The 27,465-nt window shown below is 45.0% G+C and overlaps 1 protein-coding gene, 1 long non-coding RNA gene and 1 other non-coding gene across 3 annotated transcripts in view; 2 read left to right on the top strand and 1 right to left on the bottom strand.

Moving 5' to 3' along the window:
• LOC118006593 (SH3 domain and tetratricopeptide repeat-containing protein 2-like) overlaps nucleotides 1–6,168 on the bottom strand; it is a 50,860-nt gene extending 44,692 nt beyond the window's left edge. Inside the window, exon 1 of the mRNA XM_034999307.1 lies at nucleotides 6,027–6,168. Within this exon, the coding sequence (XP_034855198.1) occupies nucleotides 6,027–6,078 (52 nt within the window). The 5' untranslated portion in view covers nucleotides 6,079–6,168. The remainder of the gene's footprint in view (nucleotides 1–6,026) is intronic.
• Nucleotides 6,169–6,744: 576 nt separating this feature from the next.
• The window catches only part of LOC118006594, a 29,846-nt gene continuing 9,125 nt past the window's right edge, over nucleotides 6,745–27,465 (top strand). Inside the window, exons 1-2 of the long non-coding RNA XR_004678129.1 lie at nucleotides 6,745–6,769; nucleotides 7,005–7,110. This is a non-coding gene — a long non-coding RNA (uncharacterized LOC118006594). The remainder of the gene's footprint in view (nucleotides 6,770–7,004; nucleotides 7,111–27,465) is intronic.
• On the top strand, nucleotides 9,064–9,165 carry LOC118006704. Its single transcript, XR_004678162.1, has one exon. It is a non-coding gene; the product is annotated as a U6 spliceosomal RNA (small nuclear RNA).

Here is a 27,465-nt window from a genome sequence, read left to right on the forward strand (position 1 = left end):
CAATAAAGCAATAAGAATAAATGAATGACGACCCCAGGAAGCACTATAGATGGATATATTCACCTTGTGAAAATTCACTAAGCTGTACACATGTAATTTTGTGTGTCATTCTGTATAAATGGTAAATTTTGATAGAAGAAAAATTCAGAAATATTCCTTGAGCCATTCTCTACCTACTTCACATCCAAATATCTAGGAGTAGAGTCTGGAGATGTGCATTTTCAATTAACATCTTGAGGATTTCTCTTGTACTTTAAAGTGTGAGAATCTCTGGAGCAGAAAGAACCTATTCACCAGCTGCCTGGGGACCCATGAGCTAGAAGACAACCATTTGAGACACAATAAGGGATCTGGAAAATTTGGGTGAGCCACATAATAGGAAGAACAGTTAATAGCTGCACAGGGATTCATAGTTTACAGAACTCTTTTGCACATGGATTGTATTTCAACATGAAAGAATGAAGACTTAGCTGGGCCTTAAAAAAAGAACTAGAGACAAATCAAGGGAACAAAAAGCTATCATATGGAATGAAGTATGTTTAAAAAAAAAGTATGATTTCTTTAATGACTGAAAGGAAATAGACCAGAAGGTTCATAGTGGTTACTGCTGAATCACTTTTCATCATCTTTTTGTCTACTTTTGTCCGCTTTCCAAATATCCTGTAATAGACACACATTTGTTTTCTAACACTGAAGGCAGGTAGAGAAGTGGCTAAGAACAAAGACTGCAATTAGACAGTCCCAGACTCAACCCTGAGCTTCTTCATTAGTCAGATGAGCCACGTAAACCCAGTCCATGTAGTTCAGGTGGGGCTGACTCCATCCCTAGCTCCAAAAGTGGGCACCGGACTCAAGCATAAGCCAATCATGTTATGTTATGCCATGGCCACATAACCAAGGTGAAGCCAATGAGAACTAGTCCTAGGACCCTCATCAGCACTCTGCAGGAAGAGATTTCTTTCCATTGCACTAGGAGTTGTGACTATGACAACCTGCAATGGGGGGCACCTATCACAGGGTGAGGGCCTGCCTAAGGTTGAGGCCAACCCAATAAAAGTTTAGGAGTTTAGGAAAGATAACTTTCTGATAACATCATTTGAATATCTTGATCCAGCCATACCTAAAGCAAACAACCCCTGGACTTTTCATTTATGAATCAATAAATTACTTTTGGTATAAGCTAGTATCGTTTTTGTTATTATTATTATTATGAGTGAGAAAAAGTTACGAATTAAAAAAAATTGAGATTTCTTTAAAAACTGCCAAACTGCTTTCCAAAGCAGCTATAACATTCTGCATTCCCATCAGCAATGTAGGAGAGTTCTGGTTTCCAGTTGCTCCATATCCCCACCAACCTCTGATATTATCAGGTTTTTTAATTTTAGCCATTCCATAGGTGTGTAGTTTTATCTCACTGTTTCAATTGACATTTCCTTAGTAACTAATGATGTTGAGTATTTTTTTCATGTGCTTATTTGCCACACATACATTTTCTGAATGAAAGTGTCTTTATAAACCTTTTGTTCCATTTAATTAGGTTATTTACCTTCTCATTACTGAGTTATAAGGGTGAGCTTTTTTTAAGATTTTATTTATTTATTTGTCAGAGAGAGAGCGAGTGGCAGGCAGAGCAGGTAGAGGGAGAAGCAGACTTTTGTCTGAGCAAGGAGCCCGATGCGGGAGCCCGATGCGGGACTCGATCCAGGGACCCTGGGATCATGACTTGAGCCGAAGGAAGATGCCTCACTAACTGAGCCACCCAGGTGTCCCAGGGTGTTTTTTTGTTTTTTTTAATGTTCTGGATACAAGTATCAGATATGTGGTTTTCATGTATTATCCCTGAGTCTGTGGCTTCTTTTTCACTTTCTTGGTAGATTTATATGGGGGGAGGGAGGGAGGGGAGCAAAATTACTGGCAAAGAGATCGGCAAGATAAGGGGGAATGAACTTTGCATACACAGAGACAGCAGAAGCCAGGCTGTACGTACCAGAGAGGTCAGTGATCACGGGGCTAAAATTGATAAATACGGTAGAGTCAGGAGAGGGACGGCATTTCAAGGCAAGCAGAGGAATTTAGAAGAGATACAGCAAGCAGCAGGGAGCCATGAAGCATTCTCGAGCATGGGAATGGCCTAATAACAATGGAAATTCTACCTGGGGTGGCACAAGAAGGACAGGGGAGAAGAAAGACGAGAGGCAGGGAGGCCAGCCAAAAAGCCGTCTGGCAATCCAGGAGTATAAGTGTGAGACTGTGCGCTGTGATTTTGGCAAATGAGAAGTGAGGGAATATCGTGAATGACGTGGTATTTTAAAGTTAGAAGAGAGAAAGCATCTTGACATATTGAGTATGAGGGATAAAAATAAGGAAAAGGCAATAATTACAGAAAATGAATAGATAGAAGGGATTTAAGAGATCATTTCGTTCTACTCCTCATTTTACTGCGAAGAAACAAAGGAGTAGTGATTCTACAAGGTCACATAGCACATTCGCGACAGAGTCAGAGGCCATCCAGATCCCTGGGGGCAGACCGTGCTGCCACCACAACGTTAACCTGACCTCAGATCTCTGAAGTCTGCAGTCTCTAATCTGGAAACATCTCACTCTCAGCAACTTGTTGGACGTGAGCTCTCCTTGTTCCTACCTTCCACCCCAACTTTAAGAAGAAAACTTGAAGAACTGTTTCCCTGCGTGCTTTTTTTCTCTACCTACATATTTTTTTTCCTTCTTTGACCTGACGGTCACACCACCAGCAGGTTTTAAGATGTAAACCTACACTGTCTTTGTTAGGACAGATGTTAAATCATAGCCACGGCTCCATCTACCTACACGGATGTATCTCCAATCATCATGTGGAGGGAGAGGAAAAAAGCAAGTTGCATAATGCTACTGTTTTGTTTTAGTATCAAAATCTTCAGAAAAAAATTCTTTGCAATGATTAGGAGCACAGGAACATGTAATAAAAGCACAAAATCACTGAATCCATGAAAGTGATTAACGCTGGGAAGGAAGGGAGGGAGGGAAATGAGACTGAGGAGAACTACCGGGGGACCCTCCTTGCACCTGCAATGTTTTGTTTTTCTTTAAGAAAATGAAATAAAGATATTCTGAAGCAGATGTGGTAGAATGTAGAAATGTGCTAGAGCTAGATGGTGGGTTTATTGTTCTGAAATTCTCTATTATCAGTAAGTTCAAAATGCCTCGCAAGCTTTCTAAAGTTCAAATATGAGGCATCATTCACTATTGCCAGCATTCTCCCTCAATTTCCTATTATTATACTCATGATTCACATTTACCAAAAATGTTGAAAGTTAAAAACACCAGTGATCAATATAGGCAAATGTTCTCTCTCACAGCCCCTGTTCAAGAGTGTCAGTCTGCCAAATTTCTTCAAGAACATGTTGATGATAACGGGGCAGTGCTAGAAGTTTTTAGGTCAATGAACTTTGACATGACTTACTCTGCAATCCTCAGTGAGCAACTATAATTTATTAAACAGTGGCAAGAATCTCCAAGGGTCCAGGAAGACAGACATGAGGGCAATTGACCAGAACCAGCACCTCTCACCATGCGCAGTGGGGAGACTTAAGTGAGCAAATGAGAAATATTATGGAACAGATGCTCAGGCAGGGCCCATGTGTGAAAATGCAGGTCACCTGGGGTGGCCAGAGCCAACATTCATCATTGTGTGACACTGTGGCAAACCAGCTAGGCATCCGTCCAGGGCTCAGTGCTACCGAGAGCCTTCTCCTTTCCTGCCTCTCTTACCCCTGAGGACTGCTGGTCCTCCCTGTTGACTCCCCCTTAAACAGTTGTAATGGCAGAAGCAGCCAGAAACAGGAGGACAGTGGGGCCAGGAATTAGGGAGAAGGGTTATGGGAATAGTCTTTACTAGGGAACAATAAAACAACCCACAATTACTGAGGGATTATCAGAAGCCAGACCCTGTGCTAAATCCATGAGATGAATTATCTGATGTAATCCTCACCCAAAACTCCATGGGATAGAGAGTACCATTAGATCCAGTTTACAGACAGGAAAACTGAGGTTTGAAGAATATAAGAGGTTTGCCCAAAGTCACAGAACGATGGAGTCACTCCAGGATATGTCTCATACTTTGTTCCATTTCTCTAGGATAAATAGGGTTGCCTAACAAGGGATGTTTGTATCAACGGTCCTCAAACCTACAACACCCATATCGTCCTCCCTAGGCAAAGGCGCTGACAAGCACAGAAAACAGTTTGGGGAAATGGCATGAAAAGCCCTGGTAAGGGAAATGGCAAGTTGATTCAGAGAAATAGTGGATTCAGGATGCCAACCGCTTATCGATGCCCCAAATCAGGTGAAACGGTAAAATCACTGGACGATAATGTCATAAGAACTCTGAGGATGCTTTCTTCAGTGCTGCTTGGTTGGCTGGTTGGTTTGCAGCCACAGAACTCTTGTACATGAAACCTTGGGCTGAGGACAGGATGTCAGACAGAAGCAGAGCTGCTCCAGCTGTGGCTGGGGGGTCAGAAAGCAGGAGCAGAGCTCCCTAGGGCACCTCTGCTGGCCAAGCTTACAATCCCTCATCTTACAGATGAGCAAACAAAGGCCTAAAGAGAGAGCTTGATAAGCTAGGGTCATAGAAATATAATTAATATGGCTGACATTTCTTGTGCTTAATTAACTGTGTGCCGGGTCGTTTTAAGTGTGAAACTTGATCCCTACCACAACTCCATGAGCAATGCATAATTATATCACAAATCTACAGATGGAGGAACTGAAACAGAGAGGGTAAGTAAATTGTTCAAGTCAAATCAAAGAACCAAGATCAAGCCAGACCCTTTGGCCTCAAAGACCAGGTGATTCACCATGATGATGCCTGCCCAAGTGAGGGTAGACGGAGTTGGATCTAGAACGCAGGTCCCTGGCTGGTAGACCAGTGGTCCTTCATGTTCCCCCACCCTCCATTCAGCATCTGCTCCTGTGGGGTACAATGGCAACATGATTTAGGGAAAGGGTCTGAAAAGTTTCTAAATCTTAGAATCTTAGAAATCTGGAGACACAAAATGTTTTCATAGCTAAAGGTTGTGCCAAGGACATCATTTGCAAATCCGTTTGCCTTCGTTAGGGGTTCTCCTGAGTTCCCCTTCCAAGGAAACACATGGAACTCCAGGAAGACATGGAATCCTAACAAGGGTTGGGAATGATTCCTTGGCATGGTGCTCTCCTATCTCCCAAGCAAGTCCTCCCTGACTCTGCCACCTTCCCCCAAAGCTGTCACACATCCTGATGAATGCCCTGCTCCTGTCAGGGCCCCACCTCGGTCCTGCTCTGAAAAGAAGCAAGGAGCTTGCATTAGGGTGACTAACCACCCCGGTTTCCCGGGACTCTTCTGGTTTTAGCACTGACTGCATCCTGAGAAAGTCTTGAGGCCCAGACAAACTGGGATGGTGGGTCACCTGATGTCAAGTCTCAGATGACTTGACAATTTCTTGGGCAACAAGTCTCCATGGCCTCAAGTTGACATAAAAAAAGAAAAGAAAAGAAAAGAAAAATCACACTGTAATAGGTAGGAGGCAGGAAATTGCCTGTTTTTCTCTAGTGACAGCAATACTGATGAAAATAGGGTTGAGTGACGAAGGCCAAGTTTATGACCACCCGAAGGCCCCAGAGGCATTCACTGCCTGAGGTTCCTCCCTGACCTAGGGAATCCTGGGAAGAAAAGACGGAAGGGGTTAGTCACACCCTGCGAGTAGCAGCCAAGAGCAGCACCGCCTCCTCACAGAGTGAGCTCAAAGTCTCTCTCATAGGGAAAAGTAGAAGTTTCCCAGGGTCTACTCCCTTTTCACAAAGGCAGAATGACAAATACTGAATGAGGGAAGAGGAGAGGGGGCCAGAAAGCAGAGCCATCTCCCCGTCTTTGGAAAAGTAACTTTCCCAACCCAGCAGATCGCTGAGTCTTCACTGGACTCCAGGAGCAACTCCACTGGACCAACCACCTCAGCGACTCCACATGCCAAGGCCCCCCCCAGGAAACTCACCTGTGCCCCAGGACAGACTCGGCTCCCCCGGAATGCAGAAGCAGCCACCCATGTGTGCATCATTCTCCCCAGGCCAAAGGCCCCTGGGAACACCAGCCAGAAAAGCACTGGGAGGGGACAGCCTCCCGACGGTGTCCCTCCTCCCGCCTCCTCCCTGGCACACTAGGGACCAAAACCCAGCTCAATGCACAATGCCGCCTTTGAGATCTGGCTGCCGCAGGAGGCCCAGGGAGGAGGGGAGGGGCAGCCCAGCCCTCAGGACCCAGAGTCCTTACACTGTCAGGCCTCTGACTGGGGAGCAGCGCTCCTCCCTGCCTCTCTGCAGATTGCTTCAGGCCTATCAGGCTCTGGCGCATTCCTCACATTCTAGGACTGAGATACACAGTTAGGTTCCTGTGGGGGAGGTCAGGGTGGGGGAGGAGGGCAGAGAGCATCCCAGGAATCAAAGCTGCTGTTCTTGTTTTCCCCTGACTGCCTTGGCCCACACTGCCTTGCCTGCCAGTGAGAAAGCCATCCCCACCCAGCCTCTCTCTGCAAGCACCTCCCGCGGCTCTCTGGGTGAAGCTGGAGCTGTGGGCGCAGCATCTCGCCTGGGTCCCAGCAGCACCGGTGAGCCAAGTCCTCACTGGTGAGTGTGCAGGGCCCCAGCCCCTGCTCCTAAAGCTTTGGTCAGAAGGAATGTGGGAAATCGCCTGATGGAGCCCAGCACCTTACAGATGGGAGAGGATGGAGGACCAAGTCTGGTAAGGGTCCGAGTGTGCACAAAAACCCGGTCACCCCAGACCACACTCTTTTCCATTTTGGACAAGGAGCAGAGCCAGAGAATGCAGTGGACACAGTGCAGAAAACCTCCCGTGACATCGTCCACACGAGGCAGAGAAAATATGGTTGAATGTCCACAAGACTGGGCAGAGACACGACTGATCTACCAACCAAGCTCACGGATCACTAATTACGTATTATTTTCTTAACGCCTAGAGCAAAGTTCAGTGGTGAGTGGACCAAAGCGGGAGGCGGGGCGGCCGAGAGGAGGCGGCAGAGTCCTAACCGCGGCCGTGCAGGCTACGTGCAGGCTGGACTGGAGGTCAGTCTCGCGTGCGTTTCAAGGAGGGAGGTGGCCTGGCCAAGTTTATAGTCTGGGAGGAGCACTGGGGTGACAGTATGAAGGATAGCCACAGGTCGGTCTCCCTGCAGTGGTCACGAGTGTCCACTGCACACAGCAGCTCAGCCTCAGGTGACAAGAGTCTGGCTTCAGTTTCCATGCTGACTCATCTTGACTCCCAGTCCCTGAATGTTGGCCACGGGAAGGCACTCACTATACATGACTTCCTTTAAATCCCGTAACAGCCCCATAATGGAGGCCCTATCAGCTCTATTCCACAAGTGAGGAAACTCGTGAAGAGGGGCGTATAACTTGTCCAAAGCCCCGCTATCTACGAACGTCAGATTCAGGACTGGAGCCAGGTCTAATTGACTCCGCAGCTCGGGAGCTTCACTTTTCTAATATACAAGCTCTTGCCGTGACCACAGTGAAAAACAATTCGATGATCTGATAGTGAACCCTCAGAGCTTGCTGATCACTATGGAAAGCCCAGGAGAGGAGGACTAGGGCAGGGGCAGGGGGGGCCGGGGGACAGGGTCTCTCCAATTACATGGGGGATCACATAGGGGATCACAAGGGGGATGTTTCCTCTGTGCACATCTGTTTAAAGTATCCACTTCCCATAATGTCCCATGCCTTTTCCCTCACCAAAGCAGTGTTTTAGGATGTTTTCATGGACTTAAGATAAAAGAGCAAGAGTTTCTTTAGAAAGTAGTCACTCAAAATTTTGGGAGGTACATGAGAATCAGACAGTGAAGAGAAACCACGGTTTAACGTGCACATGATGACAAATGCTTAGACTTATCATTTCTCCTTGACTAGCCTGCACACCATTCTTACACAGGTGCAGCAACAGATATCCAAAATTGCAAATGACCAAGACCAACCAAAGGAAACCCATCTGTCCCAGATGACACCCTGAGGCAGTTGGCTGAGACACACATTTTGGCAAGTCCATTCTGGATAAAGTCATTGCTTCTCTTGAGATGCAAGAAACTAGTGCTATCTTGCATATGGGTAACTCAGATGAATTAGCCTGAACAAAGGGCTTTCCAGGCAGAGAGAGCAGCAGGTGCAAAGGCCCTGAGGCTGGACCAGGGGTGGCAAGTGGAAGGAAAAGCATGTGTGGTTGAGTCCATGAGGCAGGGCAGGGTATAGAGATGAGGTTGGAGAAAGCAGTTGGAGGCCAGATTGCATAGGACCTTGAAGGCCTCTAAGGACTTCAGCTTCTACTGTGAGTGGGATGGAAGACAATGGAGGATACTAAATAGAGGAGTCTCATGATGGACTTATGGCTTTAAAGAGTCACCCTGGTTGCTCCTTGAAAAATAGGCTGGAGGCGCCTGGGTGGCTCAGTTGGTTGAGTGGCCGACTCTTGATTTCAGCTCAGGTCATGATCTCAGGGTCCTGGGATCGAGCCCTGCATTGGGCTTCACGCTCAGTGGGGAGTCTGCTGGAGATTCTCTCTCTCCCTCTCCTTCTGCCCCTTCCCCGTGCTCACTCGCACATGCTCTCTTTCTCTAAAATAAATAAATCATATTAAAAAAAAAGAAGAAGAAGAAAACAAAAGAAAAATAGGCTATAGCTGGGATTCCAGGTATGCTGCAATTGTAACATCCAGAAGAGAGATAATGATGGCCTGCGCCAGAGTGACAACAATGGAGGTCTCAAGAGGGGCTTAGGTGTTAGACATATTTCTGAATGAAGAATATATTAATCGAGGTTCTCCAGAGAAGCAGAATCAATAGGGTATAAATATATCTGTGGTACAAGGAGGGCACTGCCCCACCTAAGAACCCCCTGCTAGGCTTCAGGCAATGAGAACTATGGTGCCGTGTTCCTCTGGTAAATAACCAGACATTCTGGTTTGTCATAGAAATCAGACATCAAGATTTTAACTTGAAGTTCCCAAACTTTTTAATGGTCACAAACTAGGCTCACTTCAGCAGCACATATACTAAAACTGGAATGGTACAGAGATTAGCATGGTCTCTGTGCAAGGATGACATGCAAATTCGTGAAGCATCCACCGTTTTGAGCATTGTATAGAACTGTTGAATCAGTATATCGTTCACTGGAAACTAATATATCACTGTATGATAATTATACTTCAATAAGAAAAATAATCAAAAAATGAATACTCACAGACTAATTCAGAAAACCTCCCAAAGCACTGTGTAGGCTAATACTTCAGAGCAGACAAAAATGCCTGTAGGCCAAATCCAGCCCAAAAGCAGCCAGTTGGACCCTTCAGATGTAAAACTGAATTTTTTTTCCTTGCGAAATTCACAATCTAGTTGGGATAATAAGATATGCACTGGGGAACTATAATTCAAGGGGAAAAATGCAAGACTATGTCATGGGTGGAATTCTGTCCCCTCCAAAAATGATATATTGAAGACTTAACCCCCAGTACCTCAGAATGTGACTCTATTTGAAAATAGGATTGTTGCAGATATAATTATTTAAGTTAGGTTCCTAGTGGAGTAGGGAGGGCCCCAATCCAATATGACTGGTGTCCTTATAAAAAGAACACCCTGTGCGGACAGACACACAAGCAAAAACCCCAGCAACAATGAGGGGAGTAGAGTTACAAATCCACAAGCCAAGGAGTGCCTGGGATTGCCAGCAAACCACCAGAAGTCAGGAAGAGGCAAGGGATGCTTCTCCTTGCAGGTTTTTCAGAGGGAGCAGAGCTATGCAGACACCTTGATTTGGGACTTCCAACCCCCAGAACTATGAGACAATGTATTTCTGTTGTTTGGGCAGTTTATTAGGACAGCCCCAAGAAACTCCACAATGCTGTGTTTTTACCTCTTGGAGTTCTGTTTGGGCATTAGATTTGTGGTCAGAAGACCGAAGTTCAATTCCTGGCTCTGCCATTTCCAAGTTGGATGCTATTTGGCGTAGTCTCTCCTTTGCAAATAACAATGATGGTAATAGTCACATCGAGATCACAAAAAAAGTTCTACCTCACAAAATGATTGTCAGGATTTAAAAGGAGTTTATAGGGGTTGGTTTTTTGCTTGTGCAATTCTTGCACATGCGTGCCCATGCGCACGCGCATGTGTGATCACTGTTATGCTAGTTTTTGGCATATTGTCCATGCGTCCGGACTCTGAAGAAGAAGAGACATCCTTAGTGAGTAGAATGTGCCTATCAGCCACAGAGACAAAAATCTCAGTTCCAATCAGAAAGCTTACAAGGAAATGCATCCAAGTAAAATCAGGTCTGCCTGTCCTCAGATAATCAGGAAGATACCTTTCACTACCTCAGACAAAGGCATCCAGCTCAGCCACCCTAGCTGCATTTCTCTCCTTAACTCTCGACTGGTCAGTGTTTTTGATAGACATGAGTTTTGCAAACAGTTTACTTAAGAAAGAAAAATGAAACTTCATGCTCAACTGTTTTCATCGCTATGGTATTTGGCTTTTGTAATTTTGTAAATCGGTTTCAAGCAGAAGGAAATGTATGTCTCTTTTCTAGGTGTTTTCATTGATAAATTTCATTGGGTGGCCTTCAGAAAGTCAACCATTTCCTCTTTGGTGCTTTCCTTATGAAAAGTCACTTTGTGTCCCCATCCATTCAGGTCTTGTTCACGTGATGACCTTGTTCAAGTTCCTCTGGTAGTGGGGTCCCCAGATCTCCAACCAACTGCCCAACAGAGCTGTGTGTTCTGTACACAGCTCTGAGGCATGTCCCCTCCTTCGTTTCACATATTGTTCTTCTGCTAATGGATCCCAAGCTTACATCAGCCTACAGGAGTCAGAAGATAGCTCACATTCTATCCACTTGGAGAGATTTATCAAGGTTCAGATGCCTAGATCTTACCCAGCCCCAGTGAAACAGAATCTCTGATTAGACCCATCCCATGTAATTCTGATGTGCATCCAGATTTCAGCAAATAATGCCCCAGGGGTTTCTTTTGCAGGGATGAGGGACAGGCCCAGGTGTAGATTTCAGGGGTCTAGATGTCCATCTAGTTCTCCTTTTCTTCTGATCTATGCCAAAGTTTTTTGTTTTTTTAAGATTTTATTTATTTATTTATTTATTTGTGAGAGAGAGAGAGAGAGAATGCACAAGCAGGGAGAGTGGCAGGCAGAGGGAGACGCAGGCTGCCCGCTGAGCAAGGAGCCCAATGTGGGACTAGATCCCTGGACCCTAGGATCATGACCTGAGCCAAAGGCAGAGGCTTAACCAGCTGAGCCACCCAGGCGTCCCTGATCTATGCCAAAGTCAATTAAAAGCCTTAACCTCAAGGGGGGACCACATGCAGGGACTCTGCCTCTCTCAATGAAAAGAATGTGAGGGGGCAACTGGGTGGTCCAGTCGGTTGGGTCATGGACTCTTGGTTTCAGCTCAAGTTGTGATCTCAGGGTCGTGGGATCAAGCCCCAAGTTGGGTTCCATGCTCAGCATGGAGTCTGCTTGAGATTCTCTCTCTCCCTCTCCCTCTGCCCCTCCCCACTGTGTTCTCTCTCGCTCTCTCAGATAAATAAGTAGATCTTTAAAAAACAGAAAAAAGAAAAGAATGTGAGAGGGTCCCTCTCATCCTCAAGGTTTAGCATCCACAGATAACAAAAAAATGACGTAATTATTTAAGAGTTCCCTGTTGATGAAATCCTCCATCTTACTATATCCTCACACCTATATTAGTAACATAGGAATTGGACCTGCCATTTTGTAAGCAATGAAAGTGTTCTGTGAGAGTGATCACGTGACTTCTCCAAGGTCTTACGGCTAGTAATTGACAGAAATAGCTTTCTCAAACATTCCAGCACCAGCACATACAGTAGGCTTCACCACTTAAGAGAGCCAGGAGGATATAAACCAGACACATATACACAGGATCCCAACCCCCAAACCCTCCCTCAAGCAACACCTGTCTAGTAATAAAAATCAGAATTATCTTAACCTCCACAGAACCACATATGTATAGAGGTCAAGCAAACGAGTAAAACAAGTTTATCATCCATGCACTTAATTTAAAAGGTTTCAACAATATGTGAACATCCTGGGAAAGTAGGAAAGGAAAACCATCTAAACACAATGGGCCAATGCTTCTCAAACTTTAATATGGATATTAATTATCTGGCATGATGGGCAGAATAACGCCGCCCAGAGATGTCCATATCCCCAGAGCCTGGGAATATGTTACCTTACCTGGCTAAAGGGATTTTGTTGATAGGATTAAGTGAAGGAATTTGAGAAAGGGACATTATTTGGATCATCTCATGTAACCACAAGGGAGGTGGGAAGGTCAGAGTCAGAAGAAGACACGACAAGGAGACTAGATGCCAGCGGTCAGAATCCGAGAAAGTGATCTGAAGATGCTGTCTCAATGCTGGTTTCAGATGGAAGATGGGGCCACAAGGCAAGGAATGGGGGAAGCCTCCAAAAGCTGGAAAAGGCGCAGAATGGATTCTCCTCTAGAACTTCCGAGGGGAACACGGCCCCGCCCACACCTTGATTTTAGCCCAGTGAGAACCACCTGGGACTTCTGACACCTGGAACTCCGAGATGATGAAGCTGTGTTGTCTGAAGCCACTAAGTCTGCATTTGTTGCAGCAGCCATAGGAAATGAGAGACCTGGGAACGGGGAAAATGCAGATCCTAATCCCAGGTCTCCTCAGGGGTGAGAAGTCCTAGTGGGAGCTTGCAGGTGCCTCCCATGCGCTGGTGCTTAGACCACGCAGAGTCGAGGCCATCAGAGCTGCCCCACTGCTGCTCCTTCAGTGTCTGGAGGCTTCAGTGAGCATGCCCTGCAGACCCCTCAGTCCCTCACCTCTGACTGCCCCAGCGTCTGTCCCACTGCACACGGTGCGGACCTCGGGTCAGCCTTGTTTTCAGTATCACCTACTCTGAGAGGTACCTCCTTTTATTCTTATTTCTGCTCCCTGCTTATTTACTTGAGTGATTATAGTCCTAAGTCTGGGTGTTTATTTATCATCTCCCCCCTCACGTTTCTGCTGCCCCATTCCCACCATACAACACAGTGCCTGACATAGAATAGGCACTCTTATGGGAAGAAAGGAAGGAAGGAAGGGAGGGAGGGAGGAAGGAAGGAAGGAAGGAAGGAAGGAAGGAAGGAAGGAAGGAAGGAAGGGAGGGAGGAAGGAAGGAACTAAAAAATTAAGGAAGCTCTTAGTTCTTTTTTCAAATAGATGCCTGACCAAATCTCTCACAACTTGTGTTTGTACAACTGAATTTGTTTTAAGCTACCTAATCCAAAAGTTTATACTGACCCAAGAAGCTTAATTTTCTCAGACTGGCCTCTATGTTCCAAACAGATAAGATCAATCTGAACACTGATCTTTTCCATCCCTGTTCAAGATTCCTCCCCCAGTCTGAAAAGCCTGCTGCGGCAGGTCAGTTCCCAAGAAGCAGACTCTGAGAGGAACCCTGGCAGGCAGGAAGCTTATGGGGTTGTGCTCACAGGATCCCTAGGGGTGGGGGCGGGGAAGACAGGATGGAATGGCCTGCAACACAGACTCAAGAGAGTCCTCAGCTCGTTCCCAAAGGGAGCCCAGGGATCGGCGGGCCCTGCAGAGTCATCCTGGGCCAGGGGCACCTGATAACCACCAGTCACTGGACAGGCTACAACCTTGCAATGGCCAGTCATTGAGGGCAGCTGCCCCGGAAGGGAGCACGGACTGGAGAGGGCACTCTTCTGTTCCAGGCAAGCCCCAGAGAGGGATCAGCTGAGAGCTGTCGACCTTGAAAGCTTCCAGCTGGGGGAAGGAGTGGGCCAGTCGAGATAGCTTGGGTTCCAGGCAGACTCCACAACATTCACCACGCATGCCCTCTGTTTCCTCAGGCACTGGGGGAAAAGAAACTATTAAATCAAGCGAAGCCCAGAATAGAGCTTTGTGTCATACCAATGTGAACTAGAGAGGAATAGACTAAAGACGCAGCAAGAAGCACACTGATGTAGAAGAGTCCAGAAGGAGGGGAACTGGGATGGCCTGGAGGGTGGACACAGAGCCTGTCTTGCAGACAGGGATCCTCTGAGATGGGCCGTGTGAAGGCGTTGAGAGTATGGAGGAATGAGGTGTGCGTTTGGAACAGCTCATGGCTGAAGGCCACAATGTAACCAGGGAGGAGGAGAACAAGGGCGTCCATGGGGGTAGCATAATAAGAAGCTGATCTGAAAGGAATGGACGGGTCACTGGTCCCAGTGAAGGACAGAGGGTGCTGGCCGTTAAAAGTTTGCAGGGGCCCAGCCGTGGGGGTTTATGTCTCTCCTCCAGGAGCCTCAAAATGGAGCAGGGACAGCATACAGCAGTTCAGAGTTGGCAAAGCAGGGGTGTCAGGGGGCACTAGGGTGCGAGAATCTGGGGGGCTGGTGAGATTGTGACTGAAACGGGCCACCTCGGAGTCAAGCTCGATGAGGAGGCCCAGGGGGGATGGACATATAGGTGATCAGACAAACCATGTCACAAGATCCTAAGGAGACTGTCCAGCAGCTTGAGGAGATTTCAGGGAGTGGGTGAGCTGAAAGTTGGGGGCTGCCGAGGGGAATTTCAGAGACCACGTCTGTAGTGGTGGAGGGTGAAGAGGAGCCCATGCAGAGCGTGGTGGGGAGTACTGTCCTGCAGGAAGGCCAGGTACTCTGTTTAAAACGGTGTCATCACAGCGACGGTCACATATGTAAGCAAAAGTTCAGGCTGCATGTTGAATAAAAAGGCATGTCCACTTTCAAACCACCTGGCTCCTAACCAAAGCCCACTCCCCTCCCTGAAGGCAACCACAGGCAATCTGCAGTATCCTTCTGAACTTGGGCTCTGCATCCTAGACACACGCCTATGTGATCCCATTTCTGTAAGGAAGATTATATGTACATAGATTCTATATACATGGTTTATATATATAATATATTTATTCCTCTAGAGGATCATATTATATATATTATCATATATATGCCTCACTCTTGGCCCTGGACTTAGCCCACATTGTGAGAATGATGATTCTGACTTGGCCTGTTTCACTTGACTTGTGGCTGGAGCCTCAAGTTAAAAGACGGGAACTCTTGTGGGAAAGAGAGGCTTCAAGAGGGCAGCCCCAGCAACAGCCATGGGTGAAGCTGGCCCAGAAAGGGCTCCTCTTTCCCCTGGAGGAAGTCAGAACAAGTGAGTCCTGATGGGTTAGCCACTGGATGGCTAACATTTTCCTGTTTCTGGGTGAGACTCGTTAGCCTCGCTTCCTGGAATCTAAACAAAGTTCAAAACAAACTTCTAAACAAAGGGATCCTCTGCTTCCCCAGATCTTGATTCCATTCCCTGAGAGGAGTGAGCCAAGATACTCCTCCTCTGACCACTTTCCCAGCAGAGCCCCGTGCCTTCCTCCTGTACCTTCCTGGTGGCCAATTGTTGTGATCATCCTCGTGGGGGTATTTATTTCTATTAACCCCTTTCTTCACATCCTCATAATGATGCAGAGAGACTGTTTTCCCAATAGAAATTATTCAGGTCTTTTAGACGGTCCAGCGTTTGATGGTCTCTCCTAAAAGCCTAATCCACCAGTATCCAGCTGAGCAAGGTGAAAAAGAGTCTAGACCGAGGTGAGGGGCCCCACATTCAAGCCAGATGCTGCATCTGCCTCAGCGTGAGGCTGAGAGGTTGAGTGGCAGGTTCCAGGGTAGGGTTCATCAGCCATCAGATGGGAAGGGAACTCCTGACTTAAGGTCTTTACAAAGTGGCTGCGAAGAGAAAAGTAGAAAGATCCCTGAAAGCATTTTGTTAATTCGAAGCGCTGGGAAGCACTGCGTGTGTTTCTTTAAACTGAGTGCACACAACTGGGGGAAATATTTGGTCAAAGAGAGGGAAATTCATCTCAGCCTGGAATAAAGGGAAAGAATTCAAGACCAGGTCGCCTTCCTTTATGAAGTTATGCTGCTTTGAAAGCCCTTTCATTCAGATCCTCACAAGCCTGTGAAAGGAAGGGGCAGGGTGAAATGCTTATTGCATTTGCAAGAGAAGGGATGGGGACTGAGAAGGAGGCCGGCTCTCCTCTGCCAGGTCCCTACCTCAGTACTTCTCTGCAAGGAGATGGAAACCGGAGACACAGACCAGCTTCATTTAGCATCATTATAATTGGCCCAGAGGAAGGACCACACCCTGCAATCCCCATGGCAACAGAGGTTCCTGCACATTCCCAGGCAGGGAAAGGCTGACAGGAACAAACTGTGGGAAGGTCCAGCAGGCCTGCATGAGAAGAGAGATGATGGGCTTGTCACATGGGTAGGCGTAAGTGAATAATGATAATGCTAGTTAACTACACGGACAGCTTCATATGGATGCACCACACTAGTATTTTAATGGATTTACTCATTTAACACACACAACCACCTGGAGAGGCAGGTCATGTCATCTCCATCTAAAGATGAAGAATTTGGGGGTCTGGGAAGCTGAGTAAATTTCCAAAGGTCGCATAGCTAGCAAGTGGTAGAGTCGGGATTCAGAACCCAGCAGACTGAATCCGGAGCTGGGCTCTTGACTGGGGCACCACTGAGTCTGCCTAATTTTTGCATTTGGCAAAGAATAATGCAATCTACATTTATATAGTCCCGGAGTATGGAGAGTGGAAGAAATCCTGAAGATGACCTGAGGATTTCATTCAAAACATCTTGATTAAGCACCAGCTATGGGCAGGCACTAGGTTGGGATCTAGGTCGGGATGGAGAGAGTAGCACAGTGGTAGAGTCAACAGACACAGTATATTCTTTCATGGAGCTAACATTCCATTAGAGGAGAAAGATAACAAAAAAGCAACAAATTAATTAGCAATGGAAGTGGAAGGGGGATAGGTAAAGCGACAGAAAATGCCAGGACATAAGATAATAGGCTTGGGAAACTCCTAATGTCTCCATCCACTTGTCCAGCCACCACCTTTTACATTTGAGGAAGACAGAGACGCTGCTCAAGACTAGACCACATCAAGCCCCTCCCAATGATGGATTTATTTTCCTATTATTATCTAGCCCATTGACCTCAGCACTGAGGTAAGGGCAACAAGCGCTCAAGCACGCGCTTGTTGGCCCCAAGACACAAAGGATCCTTCCATCTCGGCATCACAGCCCAAGAACGAGGAAGAAGTCCAGGCACAGCGGAGCCTGGACACGCACCGGCGTGTCCAGCAGGTGGCAGCAGCGAGCGGCCACGCCTCCAGGCTCCCCCAGCCCACCTAACCACCCTGGGACCCCGCATCACCGATATCAGATTCTCCTATTTCATTTTGCTCATCTTGGAATTCAAGACTGTGGACCAGGACCAGGATTCATGAACCCGTCGCAAGGGCTCTGGCTGGGGTTTTGGGCTCCTAATGCTGGCCAAAACGTGGATCCTGGGACGTGGCAATGCTCCCTGAGACTGACCTGGCCAGGACACACTACCCTGCGGAGCCCCGCACCTTGCCTCTCTGTGGCAATCCTCTTTGGGTTCCCGAGCCGAGCCGTGGGCAGTCAGGAGAGTGCACCCGCAAGCAGGCCCTACCAGCCCTGCTTCTACCCGGCGTTTGGGGCGCCCATGTCCCGCCCTCCTCCCCACTACCTCCTTCTCCTTCCTGCTTTCACCTGCGCCTATTAGTCCACTCAGCTTCAAGGCCAGTGTTTACAGCCCAGAATGCGAGGGGACCGCAGAGGGAGAGAGAGCACCTGAGGATACGGAACTGGCACGGGACTGCCTTTTCACCTCCCAGGTGATGAATGAGGTTGGAAGATCAGAAGATTTAAAGGCAACTGGGGGGGAAAAAATGAAACGAAAAGCATTTCAGGTTGGAAAGGAAGAATTAAAACTATCTCTCCTCTCAGGTGATATGATTTTATATGTAGAAAATCATAAGGAATCCAATTTTTTAAAACCATTAGAACTAATAGAGGAGTTTAGCAAGATTGCAAGATATGAGAACAATATACAAAAATAAATAAATTTGGGGGGGCGCCTGGGTGGTTCAGTCAGCTAAGTGTCTGACTCTTGATCTTGGCACAGGTCTTGATCTCACCGTTGTGAGTACGATGGTGAGTGCAGTCATGAGTTTGATCCCCTATTGGGCATGGAGCCTACTAAAAAAAAAAAAAACAACAAATTTTTTTCTCTGCATTAGCAATGAACAATCCAAAAATGAAATTAAGAAAACAATTCAATTCACAATAGCATCAAAAATAATAAAGTACTTAGAAATCTATTTAACAAAAGAAGTGCAAAAGTTGGGGTTCCTGGGTGGCTCAGTCATTAAGCGTCTGCTTTCGGCTCAAGTCATGATCCTAGGGTCCTGGGATCGAGTCCTGCATCGGGCTCCCTGCTCAGCAGGAAGCCTGCTTCTCCCTCTCCCACTCCCCCTGCTTGTGTTCCCGCTCTCGTTGTCTCTCTCTCTGTCAAAAAATAAATAAAATCTTTAAAAAAAAAAGAAGTGGGAAACTTATACTCTGGGAACTACAAAACATCATTTAAAGAAGTTAAAGATCTCAATGAAAGAAAAACATCTCATGTTCACGAATTTGGAAGACTTAATTTTGTTAAGATGGCAAGACTCCCAAAATTAATTTACAGATTCAACATAATCTCTATCAAAATCCCAGCAGCTTCTTTTCTAGAAATTGACAAGCTGACACTAAAATTCATATGGAGACTTAGGAACCCAGAATAGCCAAAAGAGTCTTGAAAACAAAGGGTAAAGGTCTCAATTTTACACTTCTCGATTTCAGAAGTTACTGGTAAAACAATGGTAATCAAGATAGTGAGATACTAATATAAGGATAGATCATTGTAATAGAATTGAGAGTCCAGAAATAAGCCCATGTCAATTGATTTTCCACAAGGGTACCAAATCAATGGAGGAAAAAAATAGTCTTTCAACAAATGGTGCTGGGAGAATTGCATGGCCACATGCAAAAGAATGAAGTTGGATCCTTACCTCACACTATATATATGTGAATTAATTCACAGTAATGGAAACATAACATTGCCTTTAACTAATGAGACTGGTTCATTTTGATAATGAGGCAGCTTTTGGCCTTCTGAAGAAAGTGTCAAATTTTGGCCCTCAAAAGGACTGGGAAAAAAGATCCCACACTTTCCCTGCTACCCTGTCTTAAACATGATATATAGAACATCCCACAACCCTCTCTGACCACCCTCTCTCAAGTACTAGAACATCAACCTTGCTGCTGAGACTGTGCTGTGAGCTCCAGGGTAAGCTAAGGTGGTCACCAACCTCCCTGGCTGAGCCAAAGTAATCAAAGCCTTCTTTTACTGATGGACCCCTCAACCACATTACATCCTCAAACCACAGGAGAGTTCAGAGGTGGGACAGTCCTGGCTTACTATTCTCCTTGCTTCCACTAAGTGTAAGACAACATGCTCTATGTAACCCTGGATTTTTTACACCAATTGTTCCAATCAACTATTATCCACGTCATCAACTCAATTATGACCGTAACTCCAAATTCATGGATAGAACTGGAACAACCCTATTCACAGTTAAAAAGACCCTATTGATCTTGAGGAGCTTGGGCCTTCAGAAGATACTAGGAACATACAATCAGCTGGTAGACAGATGTTATATCAATATGAGCAACCCACAGAGAAGTAGGCCCACTCCAATCTTCTGTCACTTCCCTAAACCTAAAGAGAACATCTCACCTCATCACTGAAAATGGGAGCATTTCTGCACCTGAATGAAGGCCCAAGGAGGGTAGGGAGGAGAGGGGGAGTCAGTGCAAGGCCTCTGACCTGCCAATTTTTACATTCCACATTGGGAGGTGATAGGAGACCATCAACCCTCGCTCTTCATGGTTGAATCCTGACTCATCATCTCATCAATTCATAATATAATCATGCCTGCGAGTAAGCACTGCTATCACCAGTCCATCAGTGTGGACCTGCACTGAACATTTGCTGAGGAGGTCGAAGTGAGAATGAAAATGCCCCTCCCAATAGCACTTTCTCTTAGAAAACAGAGCAAAACCCTTTCCCTAACCCTATTCTTTTTGAGACTACATAGTCCCCCACTTTCATATGAAATGTAGAAGAGGTTACCATAAATGTAAAGCTTAGAAAGTGTCCATTAGATGCAATTTCTTTATAGTTAGGCAATTTCAGCAACAAATCTAGGGACTGGTGACACAACGTTGACAAACCATGAAGCAAGCAAGGCTGACTCAAGTCAGAAGGAAGCTTGTACAACGGTTACAACAAGTTCATTGTGAAGCATTAAGAAAAGAAAAGAATTGCTATGGGATGGAAAGTAGGGTTGAAGGAATGTCAGGGGGCTGGAAGAAAATTATCATAAACAATAGAGATCTTTATGTTTAGAGATCTAAAACTAACTTTGCTAGGCAAGCTTGGCTCAAATTAACTTTCCTGCTGGTAGAATTAGCATAGAAATGAAGAATTTTCAAACTAGAAATTCTTTTAGAAAAGACCCAGTCTAGAACATATCTATATAGCTTTTAAAGCCCCATTTACATCTGAAAAGACTTTTTTTTTTAGTTCAGAACCATTTTTTTAGAAGAAATATAACTTGGAGCTCAATAATTAACAATAAAGATCACTTACTGCATGCTTATTTTGAAGCAGGCTCTGAGTGCTTTGTGCATATCTCATTTGTCCTCACAACAGTCCAGGGAGGCAGAACTGTTATTGTTCCCTTTTTGCAGATGAAGAAACGGAGGTACACAAGGATGAAGTACTTGCCAGGGTCACACAGCTAGGCTGCTATAGAGCAGGACACAAGAAGAGCTTCCCTGCTGAAAACAGGGTAGAGGGCAGGGTTCAGAGTGAGGAAGCTGTCCGTATCCCTGCAGCTTATCCTTCTCCCCCCACAGCTCGCATGACCCTGTTTGAAGACCTCTCATAAGAAAACCAAGAGATGGAGGTCAAAAATGGCAGTGGCAGCTGGGTCCCGAGTTTTGGGCTGCTAGGTCGGTCCAGGGCACAGCTGAGGCCGCCCGTGTTGGGTGGTAGCCATGGCGAGGAGGGGTCAGCTGGCAGGTGGAAGGCCCTCAGCTATTCTATAGCACTTGCCAGCATGGGGGTGAGTCTGCTGAACATCTTCCTGAAGTCATATCACAGAGAGCACAAGAGACCCCAGTGTGTCACCTACCCTGTCTGCACATGAGGGCCAAGCGCTTTCCCTGGGGAGATGGTACTCAGACTGGCTATGAAGAGATGAATAAAGAGAACACAGACCACTACCCAGTGGGGACCACAACACTGGTTTGGACCATCACTCTGCACACAGACCAGAAAAGTATATGGGACCTTAAGTTCAACTTTCTTACTTGTATCAAATGATGACCAGTATACTGATCTTCCATCCCTTTGCTTATGGCAGGAGATGGCTTAAATAAACAACCTAGATTGTTCCATGGGGGGGGGAAATAAAAGAAGGAAAGAAAACCAGAAGATAAACTGAATCACTAAAGGTCAAAGTAGGATAAAAATGTGACAAAGATAAATATTTTAATACATGGTTTTTTTTAAGGAAAGAAAGGGAAATCCTTAGGATCCAGAAACAAGCACAGAAATCAAAGCCCTATGAATAAATAGGAGCAGATGCCATGGGGACCCTGGGGATTCTCAACCAGAAGATGAGTCAGAGCTGGGGCTGGCCTTCTAGTTTCCCTTCCTCCTTCTTAGAGATGACTTGGGGCTTAGATCAAGCAGGGGAGCTGGAAGGTTGCTCCCTGCATAAAGCTTGAAATCTAGAAGTGTTGCTATTCCATCAAAAAGGGATTCGAAAACTTCTTCCACCTTCCAAGGACACCCTGGAGAAGCTATGTGTCTGTCTGAGGACTTGTGTGGAAAAATTGAACACCCAGTCCTACTCCTTGAGAAGGTATAGGATCTGAATTTATTCTAAAGGCTGAAGGTATCCCAGTCAAGGGGCAAAAACTAGCCCCTGGGTGTTAATTCTCTACAGAGACAACAGAAACAATCACAAAAACTACTCTTCCACAATGTAGGGTTCATGAGAAACCCAAATTTTAATGTTAAGGAGTAACTCAGAGTATGGTTGACCCTTGAATAACATGGGTTTGAACTTCACGGGTCCACTTAACGTGCATTTTTTGATAAATACAGTACTGTAAATGTATTTTCTCTTCCTTATGATGTTCTTTTTTTTTTTTTTAACTCAAAACATTTAATTGGTTGATTTCCACAAACTATACATGAAGTTTCCAACCATCACAATTCGGTGAAGTACAAAATGTTACATTATGGGCTGCGGGAAAGGAAGGCACCTGGTCCACGGGTGGTGGGGGAGGTTTCGTTTTAAACCCAACTCCTCATTTCAATGTGCAAAGGACTTATTCTGATCGCCATTAAATTGTATTGAAAACAAAGTGGACTAAAAAGCAAATACTACTCTATGTTGAGGTGAAAATGGGAGGAAAGAATGAGTCCTTCAAAGCAAGAGTGGAGACAGTTGGGGGAAGGTTCTGTGGTTCACGCCATTCCATTATTACTTTTGATGGTGGAAGGAAGGTCCAGTTTTTCTTCTTTCTGCGCCTTTGGATTTGCCTGGAAGTTTCGCCAGCTGTCCATACGACCATCTCGACTTGCCTCAAAGTTTTTCTGCCACTCCCTTTCTCATTTGGCTTTTTCTCCAGCTTCTATCTCTTCTTCCTTTCATGCATCTCGTTGGCTTCTCCCTCTTTCCTTTTAATTTCCAGGTCAGCAAAGAGTTTTATGGTCTGTTCTTTTTTTTTTTTTTTTAAGATTTTATTCATTTATTTGAGACAGAGAGAGCGCATGAGCACAAGCTGGGGGAGGGGAGCGGGGGGGAACAGAGGGAGAGAGAGAAGCAGACTCCCAGCTGAGCAAGAAGCCTGATGGGGGTTCAATCCCAGGACCCTGGGATCATGACCTGAGCTGAAGGCAGGCAACCCTAGTCTGTTCTTACTTACTGCTTGTTTGAACAGCTCAGGATCATCCTTCCCCAAATTTGTAGGTTTTCCTTCCCCCTTAATTGCTTTTTTCACTCTCACAGTGTGTTCTATGTATTCTTTTCCTGCTTGAATGATATCCAGGGCCCTCTTCTTTTGTTCCTGATCCAGGAGCAACTTCTAAGCTTTGTCCACAGCTTCAAAAGCTTTTTGTGCTGTCAGCATCATCTTCATTTTGGTCAAAACTTTTTTATTCCTGCATCTGTCACTTCAGGATCCATCTGAAGAACCTCAAATGGGTTCAAAGTAAAGTCGGAGGAACCAGGACAGGTCAATCTTTCAGTCTGATTTTTGGATGTTAGAACTGAATCTCTCTTCTTTATTCGTTTCACCTTGTTGTAGAAGGTCATTAATGCTTCCTCGGTGCTCCCTCTGCCAGCCGGAGACCCACTCTTTCTCCTTCCTGATGATTTTCTTAATCACATTTTCTTTTCTCTAGCTTACTTTATTGTAAGAATACAGTATATAATACATAGAACATATAAAATACGTGTTAATTGACTGTTTTTGTTATCAGTAAAGGTTCCAGTCAACAGTAGGCATTAATAGTTAAGTTTGGGGGGAGTCAAAAGTTACACACAGATTTTCAACTGCACAGGAGGTCAGCATTCCTAACCCCTGCATTGTTCAAGGATCAACCATAGATCATAAAGAGATACAAATCACATAAGGAAATTAACTACTGAGAGAGAAAACCAGCAGATGCAGCCAGCCCATAAATCAGCATTGCAAGAATGGGAAATAATAGAGCTGGAAATGAAAGAACAAGCAGGTCAAAGTAATTTAAAAGATTTTTAAACTGGGACATCCAGGTGGCTCAGACGGTTAAATGTCTGACTCTTGATCTTGGCTCAGATCTCAATCTCAGGGTCATAAGTTCAAGCCCCACGTTGGGCTCCACGCTGGGCATGGCCTACTTAAAAAAAAAAAAAAATTTTAAACTTAGGAACCATAATGAAAGAATAGAGTATTATAGGAAGAGGGACAGACAGATTTGATAAATAACAAAATTCAACTCTTGGAAACAAAAAACAAAGTCACTGCAATTAAGGACTCACTGGATAAGTTAAACAAAAGATTCAGCACAGCAGAGAAAAAAAACTAATGGACCCGAGCATAGATTTGCAGAAATTACTCAGATAGCATGGAGAAACAAGAAAACGGAAGAATTAACCAAGAAAGTTGGAAGATAGAATGAGATGCCCAGCATAATCTACTAGAACTTCCACAGGAGAGACTCACGAGTCAGTATTCACAAGGAAAATGATGGAGAATATTCCAGAATTGAAGACGTGAATCTTCAATTGAAAATCCCACCAAGTTCTAAAGAGGGTAAGTAAAAATAATAGGTTTGTTAAATATGATTTCTATTTCTCTAAAGGTTTTTTGTGTTTAGGTCTTTCCTCCCAGTCCTTCTGCCTGGGTTTAATTTCCACTTAATCTACATGTTCAATTTGATAGAATGAAAGAACTAAATAAAAAGATAAGAATATAGATTAATAAAATAAAAATCAAATAATATATAAAGGAGGAAATAACAGCAATAAATGATAAAATTAATGAAATATTTCTATGTTTTAAGAGTTCACTTCCTGGGTGCTGTGGCTATAGAACTAGTTACTGCTTGTTTCTGTGACACACAGGCTACTTTCCCAGGTGCAGATCAGAAATCCGCTTCTGGGGTCGTTTCATTCTCAGTGCACTGTCTACGCAGTCAGTAAAGCCTGCCAAGGGAGATAGATCAGCACAGGGAGGGAGCCTGGGGGAAGAAGAAGGAGACCAGCAAATGCCAGAAACCTGATACCAAACCAAAGGAACACAGACTAAGAGTGACACCCAGTGGCCAGACCACCTGCATAGCACACAGGATGATTCCCAGGACTCCACACCCTGGCCGCGACTTTGTAGCCAGGTGGTTTGTGGGCTTTTTCCGTCATTGCTGTGTTTTGGGGAGGTCTGTGATCTAGAGTGTATTTGGGTGGGGGCAATGAGCCAGTTCCTCTCTCCCCTCATTCTTCCACCTCTCCCCGTCTCCTGGTTCACTCTCCCCTTCCCTACGCAATGTGCAGTCTCTGGTGATGGGGTCCCACAGGTGACCAGGTGGAGAGGCCACAGAAGACATTGCAGAAATAAGGAGAAGTTCTCATGCCACCACCGCGATACAAGGGGTGGTGTTCTTCATGGCGAGAGTGTATCCCCTACAACTAAGCCAGCTAAAATGTGATAAATTAATTTAGTGATACTGACTTACTGAAATTCAGGGAGGGGATAGAGGATATTGGAGGGCCAGGGTAGACAATCCATTTCATCACAAAAAGGCCCTGATGAAATTAGACCTGGTTAGATCCACCGCATTTCTGCAAAGGGAGCTGCGGGTATGCTTCTAATCTCTCTAGCAACAGCCAGTTTGGAGATTATGCTAAGGAAATGCTGGCTAAGATGCAGAAGCCCATAAGAAAATTACAAAATCTGACACCTGTCCCACCATCTAATTAAAATGGTCTCTCGGGGGCGCCTGGGTGGCTCAGTTGGTTAGGCGGCTGCCTTCAGCTCAGGTCATGGTCCCAGGGTCCTGGGATCGGGCCCTGCATCAGGCTCCCTGCTTGGCGGGAAGTCTGCTCCCTCTCCCACTCCCCCTGCTTGTGTTCCCTCTCTCGCTGTGTCTCTCTCTGTCAAATAAATAAATAAATCTTTAAAAAAATAAAATAAAATAAAATGGTCTCTCAAAAGTTACCACCAATAATAACCACAAAATAAGAATTAGCACATATTGATCATACACACTGTGCCAGGCACCATCCTAAGTGTCTCACATGCATTAGCTCATTAAAGTTCATGACAATCCTATTAGGCAAGTACTAATATTATACACATTTTACAGATGAGAAAACTGAGGCATAGGCAGAGAGATTAACGTGTCCTAAGTTATACAGCTGGCGAACTGATGGAAACACATGATGTTCTCACATGGCCCCCAAATACCTTTGAGGCAGTCTGAACCTCAGAGGATACAGATGATCCTAGGTGAAAATATGAGGGAGGGCATAAAAAGTAGTGGGAAAGAAATGGATGAAGACTTGGCAGTCAAATGTGCAATGTATGTTTGGCAGATAATACAGAGTCCACATGAACTATGGCCAAAAAAAAAATTACATGAGATGGCGCATTATGAGTCATGATGATAGGGGGTGGAAGATGGCAGGCAGATTGTGCTTCATTTTGTATGTCAGTCTGAAGAGATTTAAATTAACCTTGTAGGCAGTGGTGAGTGATGGAAGATTTATAAACAAGTAAATGTCATAGCCAAAATTAATGTCCTTACAACAATGTATTTGGTTGTGGTGTCTAGACCATATGCAGATGAAGTATGAGTTTGAGCATGGGTCATATTCTTCACAAATTGGGTCTGTCTCAATAAAGGTACTGTGTACATGAGAAAAAAAAAGATCTATTCTGTGGTGATAGGATATAGTGTTCTCTAAATATTGATTATGTCAAGATGATTGTTTTCAGATGACCTTTCCTTTTACCGACTTTTGTGTTCTTTCAATCATGTGTGATTTTTTTGTTCTTTTCATTACTGAGGGTGTTAAGACCCCCAACTGTTATTGTAGAATTTCTATTTCTCCCTTTAATTCTTTCAGTTGCTTCTTTGTATACTTTAAGGATCTATTATTGAGCCCACACATTAATGATTGCATCTTTTTGTGTACTATAGCCACTCCAGCCTTCCTGTGCTTACAGGTTACATGATATCTTTTCCAATCCATTTGCTTTTAATCTCTCCTTGTGTTTAAAGTGTATATATCATGAATAGCATTCATTAGGTCTCACCTTTTTTCAGTCAGCTCTGAGAATCACTCCTTATCAATTAGTGTTGTTTTATAGTCCTCTGGCCCCCATGGTTTGTAATGGGAAATCAGATGTCTTTGGAATTGATATTTTGTAAAGAAAAAATATTCATGACACTTGTTAAAGATGATAAGAGAGTCTGTTCAAGAAGGGACTATTACAATAGGGTTTTGCGGTAGGGGAGAGAGATTAGGCTCAACTCCAAATACAATGAAGAAAAGTGAAAATTTATAGCCAAGTAATAGGATAGGGGGAAGTAAATGGAAAATTACTGACACAAAACATCAGGAATAGGAGGATTCTTGCTGGGCTTGCTCAACAGAATTCTTGCTGAAGGCAAGCCAGGATGATAAGATATTGAGGGTAGATGAGGAATTTTATCAGACATCGAGGGTGATCAGATACTAAGTAAGGAATTTTCGCTAAACTGACTCAGCAGGATTCTTCCTAACCCTGAACTAGGTGGATCAAGGACAGAGCCTAAGGTTGGGACCTAATCAGAAAAAAGACTCAGAGGAACTTGATTCAAGTTTGGTCAAA

The sequence above is a fragment of the Mirounga leonina genome, unplaced genomic scaffold, assembly GCF_011800145.1.
Source record: "Mirounga leonina isolate KUSES-001 unplaced genomic scaffold, KU_Mleo_1.0 Mir_98, whole genome shotgun sequence".
Taxonomy (NCBI): Eukaryota; Metazoa; Chordata; class Mammalia; order Carnivora; family Phocidae; genus Mirounga; species Mirounga leonina.